The 5,354-nt window shown below is 38.1% G+C and overlaps 1 protein-coding gene across 1 annotated transcript; it reads right to left on the bottom strand.

Moving 5' to 3' along the window:
* Nucleotides 1-1,588: 1,588 nt before the first annotated feature.
* LOC118780184 (tumor necrosis factor receptor superfamily member 6B-like) lies at nt 1,589-3,585 on the bottom strand. Its single transcript, XM_036532549.1, has 4 exons — nt 3,300-3,585; nt 2,658-3,042; nt 2,073-2,264; nt 1,589-1,944 (listed from the first exon to the last, which is right to left on the bottom strand). Exons 1-4 carry the CDS (start codon nt 3,315-3,317, stop codon nt 1,682-1,684), a joined length of 858 nt encoding a protein of 285 aa, XP_036388442.1. The 5' UTR covers nt 3,318-3,585; the 3' UTR covers nt 1,589-1,681.
* Nucleotides 3,586-5,354: the final 1,769 nt, after the last annotated feature.

Raw genomic sequence — 5,354 nt, 5'->3', positions numbered from 1 at the left:
GCAAAGAACAAGAGGAGATCAGGATGGGCATGAACAAGCTGGGATGCAGGTTGCTCAAAAGAGATGTGAAAGGTGGCAACTTTGTTTCTGAAGGCATGATGCAAAGTCATGTGATAAGAGTGATGTGGCATTGGGAATGGGATGAGCAGAGAAGACGGTGACCCCTGAATTTTATTCCGGTAAAGAGATATTTTGCCAGATTAGATATTCGAGAGCAGAGAAAGACGCGGCGAGAGGAAAATCTGGTGGGCAGACAGGGGATTTCCTCCACATTCTTTTCCCCACCTGTAATTTCACCCTGTGGGAACAGAGACTGAGGGAAGACCAGGAAGAGGAAATCAGAAGAGAAGAGGGTGCAGGGAGTTTGAGTGGACTGACAGGATTACAGAAGAGAGTCTGCCGGCAGAATCTTCTGAGTGAGTTCCTGCATGAGGAAGGCAGCATGTTGCCTGCCTTGTAAATAGAGGTGGAGGTCAAAGAAGTGGAACAGAGGGAGGAAGGCAGTACTGTAGAAATTCTGAAGCTGAAGTTGAATTTTTATTTATATATATATATATATATATATATATATATAGTGTGTGTGTGTATGTGTGTGACCTTTTTTGGGGGGAAATAAATAAATAAAAAAAATAAATAAATAAATTCATGTAGAAATTCATGTAGAAAAATATACTGAATATATTCTGTATTGTTTAACAATACAATAATTATAAAAATGTTATAATAATGCAATTATCTAATAAATGTTATCCTATTGCAGAAAAACACACATAGTTCAGCCATGAACATATTTGTATTATATTTTTATTTAATATCTGTGTATTTATTTCTTTCAAAATAACTCTCCCTACAAAGTGTCATTTTTGTGTCAGATTAAGTTGAAACACCACATAAGCCAAGTATGATGCATGTGCTTTCTCTGAAGTATATGATTATTTAGCATCTTAAGTATTTTACCATTTAATGGTAAGATTTGTTTGTTCAAAATAAAACAGTAATGCAAAACCTTTGGTTCTTCTGAATGTGTATGTCTGTGAATGAGACCACAGTATGATTAGAAGGCAAAATAGTGCTCTGGAAAATATTTATTGTCAATCAATGATCTCACAGATTTTTTGATCTCTGTTCTGCTGCTCCTCTGAATTACATCAGCAATTTTAATGTTAAAATTTCTTTTACAAAAATATATATGTGCTTTTCAGAAAATAAAATATAAATAAAACTCACATAATAAAATGTTAATAACTTAACAACTCCACATCGCTAACTTCCTGCTATGGTCACACATATGCAATAAGTTTAATGATCAAATCATCAATTCAAGAATAGTAGGACAACATATGCAAGTAGTTTTTCACATTTCACATCTCAGGTTGAAAAGCATTGTAAAGACTTTACTTATGAAGGCACAAAGAGTCATTGTGGAGAACATGAAATACTTTTAAACCAATGCCATATTTTCTGATATGTCACTTGTAACAAGGGATATGTGAACTGGTTTAATAATGTATGCTACATAAGTAATACGTGTATCCCATCTGTGAAGTTAATACAGAAAATTTATACCAGATGGCAGCAGATTAACTACTATGCCATAATTCTGACCATTACTGTATAATTGAACAATGTTTCTAACAGCTTGTGATTACTAAAACTAACCTATTTAATTAACCTATTTAAATTAATATTCATCCAGGAACCACCTCCTTACTTTACTTTCTAAATGAGGCAACCTGGCTTTTTGCAAGATTTCAACCATTACATTGACAAATGGTTTGCTAGAATGACTCTTCTGAATGGACACAAACAGATCTAACAGGGCCTCATTTTCTGTGCTCAGGGTCGCCATCCTTCTGGCTGCGTTGACAAGTCGTTTGTGTTTCCTGGGTTGCAGGTGATGCTGGGAAACGAAGTCAATCACTGCCCGTTCACACACAGCACGATCTGTATAGAGAAAATATTTAACAAATATAGTTAATGATACCACTTAATCTGAATTCAGCATCTGGTCTCTGTAGCTCTGGTAAGTATAAAGAGACGGCATTTAACGTGAAAATAAGGGGAAGCTTCACCTTCGGGAGAGCTTGAAGATTCTGAATGAAAATTGCAGGTCGTGCAGAATGTGTCCTGTTTCTCCGTGCCAGGAATAGCTCTTTCACCAGCCTTGCACTCAGAATGTTTCTGACAAGCTTTCGTGCTGGAATACTCAGATGAAAAATAACCTTCTTCACATGGAGCACACTTGACATCGGCATGCTCCGTGCCTTCAAGAAAGAGAATCAAACGTTAGGGCCACTCACCCTGCAGCAGCAGTTTAAAATGTATTACCTAATTCAATGCATAAAATGTTTACCATTTTGTGCTACTTCCCCTCATGACCCATTCATATAACTTATTTGTACTTGCTTCTTGTCTTGGCTTGTTTGAATGCATTTAGTATTAGACCTACTATAAGCATAACCACAATGCATTTACATATTGCGATGACGGAAAAAGATCAGAATTGGCCAAACATTTTAGCCGAGACATGAAAAGAAACAGTCTGTTCAGATATTTCGGCCATTTGTCTAAAACTTAAAAAAATTTCCTTCCCCTGTTTCACAGAAAAAAATGGAAATGCAAGTAATATGTGATCAGCAAAGTAATATTCAACTTACCATTAATGCTTACGCCCTCTCCAGGTGGACAAGCGCTGTGCTTTGAACAGAACCCGTAATTTAAATAATATCCAGATTTACAGGCGCACTCTCTATTACGCGTAATGCTGCACGGTGTTTTCTCGTACTGTTCTTCCGTACAGAAAACATTGCAGTATCTGCAGCGCTCTACGTAATTCCAGAACTCTGTGTAGTGTAAGTCCGGGCAAGTCCCGCACTCGGTTCTCCTGTTTTTAGAGCAGTGCTTCACCACGTAGGTGCCTGGAGGACACTTCTCACACGTCACGGATTCCCCCGTCACGTCATCTGTCCACCTGTACGTCGGTGCTCCTTGCGAATTGCTGCTACATGGCGTGAAAGCCAGAGCTGTGAAAAATATCACCGGCTAAGGGGGAAAGTGGCAATATGGACAAATCAGAATTTGTACGAACATAAAAATTTAGGTAGATGTTACCACTGGTGACCACTGTGCCTCCATACTAAGAACCCAAAACACTGAAATCTTTGAGAAACTGACATAAACTTACGCTATGTATATAAACTCAATTGAATTTAAGTGTTAAATGCAAAAGACATAATATGGTAATTTATTAGCCCATACATACACTCGTACTCTAAACATGAGTGCGGCCGGTTACTTACTAATGTTGCTAGATGCATTTTCTTCTTGATGGAAGCTATAGTCTGCTCCTATTCCAAGTGCAGTGTTATATAGGCAGCTGAAGGCACTACGGGATATTCCGGATTCGACGCGCATGATGACTCACCCTGCCTCGTCACCCTGCCTTCTCCAAACCTGTCCCACATTTATCGATTGTTTACATTTGTAAACTTTTATAAAATGGAAACGGATATTGTTTATATAAAACTCGATGTAGATGAACTCAAGAGAAGGCAAAGGAAATGTGGTATCTCCATATCCGCCGTACAGGAATGGTTTTTCTTTAAAATCAGAAACAATAGACAATGTGAACAGAATAACTCACCAAGATATTACGTACGGCGTCTAGACAAGTGCTGAAGATCAACGAGTATTGTTTCGGTTTCAAAGTGAACAGTGTAATAGCCTACTTGCCATTTTACTGTCAATAGCAGAACGCTCAAATGAAGCTAGGTGAGCTAGCTGATTTACTTTGCACAGATCGGAATTGGCTTTTCTGAATTTTACTCATTCAGGTAACGCACACAGAATCTGGTAACGGACAGATACTCATTACGATATCACATTCTTACTCTAAGTGTCACAAGTACCACACCCTGCTTCCAATATGAAGTACGAGAGAGGACTGAATCAATTAATAATTAGGAAATACTGAGTTTATAATCCACTCAGGAACACTAGATCACATCTGAGAGAGAAGGCTACCACGGACCTAAAGTCTACTCAATGTTTAGAATTCATATATTCTTATTATATTTCAGGCAGCTAGCTGTTTAAGGTGTTATTTATTTCAGTTTATTGAATCGGCTACATTGAAGGAGCAGTTATTTTATATGCAAGAAAAGATAAACACTAGGATATGCTTTAAGATATCGATATGTTTAAGTTCATGTTTTATACGTTCAACAGCACAAAGCACAACGTGAGCGCTGCCACACCGACTCTGCTCAAAAGCACTTTAAGAAAGTAGATTGAGTAGTCTACATAGCAAGTAAGAATGGCCCTATCCTTACTAAATCTCGGAGTCCTGATCATAATGGAATTATACATGTTCGCCTTTTTTCCATCACCATTCCTGGTGGCACAAAACTCAGTAGCGCAGCCTTACTGCAACCCCACGACCCCCCTCTCCACAGCTGACACGGAACAACTTTCGCTGGTATAAGCCGACGTCTCCTTGGCTGACTTTGTCTAATATTACTAAAAATTTTACTACGCAGAAAAATAAGGAAATTTATGATTTTTATGATTTTGGTGATTTGTACAGTATGGATCAGAACAAGCCTGCCATCTTAAGTCAATTACAAATTAACAGGACATTTGCCTCCCCCTTCTTCATCCGTTGCTCCAGTCTTGTGAAGGAGACTTGAATCTCTCGAAGATCATTAAGCCTGCACAAAAAGCTTGTGTGCTGCATGTGACGGACACGTGTTGCCATTAGAGTAGAATTTTTCTGCTTAAAGCGAAATTTCCTTGTGAGTGTCACTCAAACATTGTTGAAATGTCAGAACATTCAGAGGATGAGTAACAGAAGATCCGCCTTTGAGGTGGAGACTTTGCAACTGTGGGACACTCCCATTTTTGTAAAAGTGTCACAACCTATTTCCTGTGACTATGTAGCAGGCAGGCAATAAAAGCATAACCACAATGCTTTCAATTATTGCAATGGTGGACAACCACGAAAAAAAAAATCAGAATGGGCCAAAATAAAAAAAATGAAAAATTTGTTTCTCCCAATTCACTGTGCAGATTCAAAAGCCAACAACAGACTTTAGCTGGGGAGTGAAACGAAACAAAGCCTGTTCAAATATTTTGGCCATTTATCTAAAACTGCTGACCTTGAGTTATAATTGTTTAAATTGGCACCACCATCCCTTGCTTCATAGAAGAAAGGTGAATACTAGTAATATTTAATTAGTGAAGTAATAATATTCAACTTACCATTAATGCTTACGCCCTCTCCAAGTGGACAAGTGCTGTGCTTTGAACAAAATCCGTAATTTAAATATCCAGATTTACAGGCACACCCTGTGTTA

This window comes from Megalops cyprinoides, chromosome 7 (genome assembly GCF_013368585.1).
Source record: "Megalops cyprinoides isolate fMegCyp1 chromosome 7, fMegCyp1.pri, whole genome shotgun sequence".
NCBI classification, from domain to species: domain Eukaryota; kingdom Metazoa; phylum Chordata; class Actinopteri; order Elopiformes; family Megalopidae; genus Megalops; species Megalops cyprinoides.
The sequence above is the reverse complement of the archived record's forward strand: the minus strand, read 5'-3'. Positions and strand labels throughout refer to the sequence as shown.

Bases quoted from the DNA above. Each gene is read 5' to 3' on its own strand.
- LOC118780184 (XM_036532549.1), bottom strand. The intron at 2,265-2,657 runs GTAAGTTGAATA...TCTTTCTTGAAG, and splicing joins AGAGGGCGTAAGCATTAATG to GCACGGAGCATGCCGATGTC. The intron at 1,945-2,072 runs GTGAAGCTTCCC...TTCTCTATACAG, and splicing joins ATCTTCAAGCTCTCCCGAAG to ATCGTGCTGTGTGTGAACGG.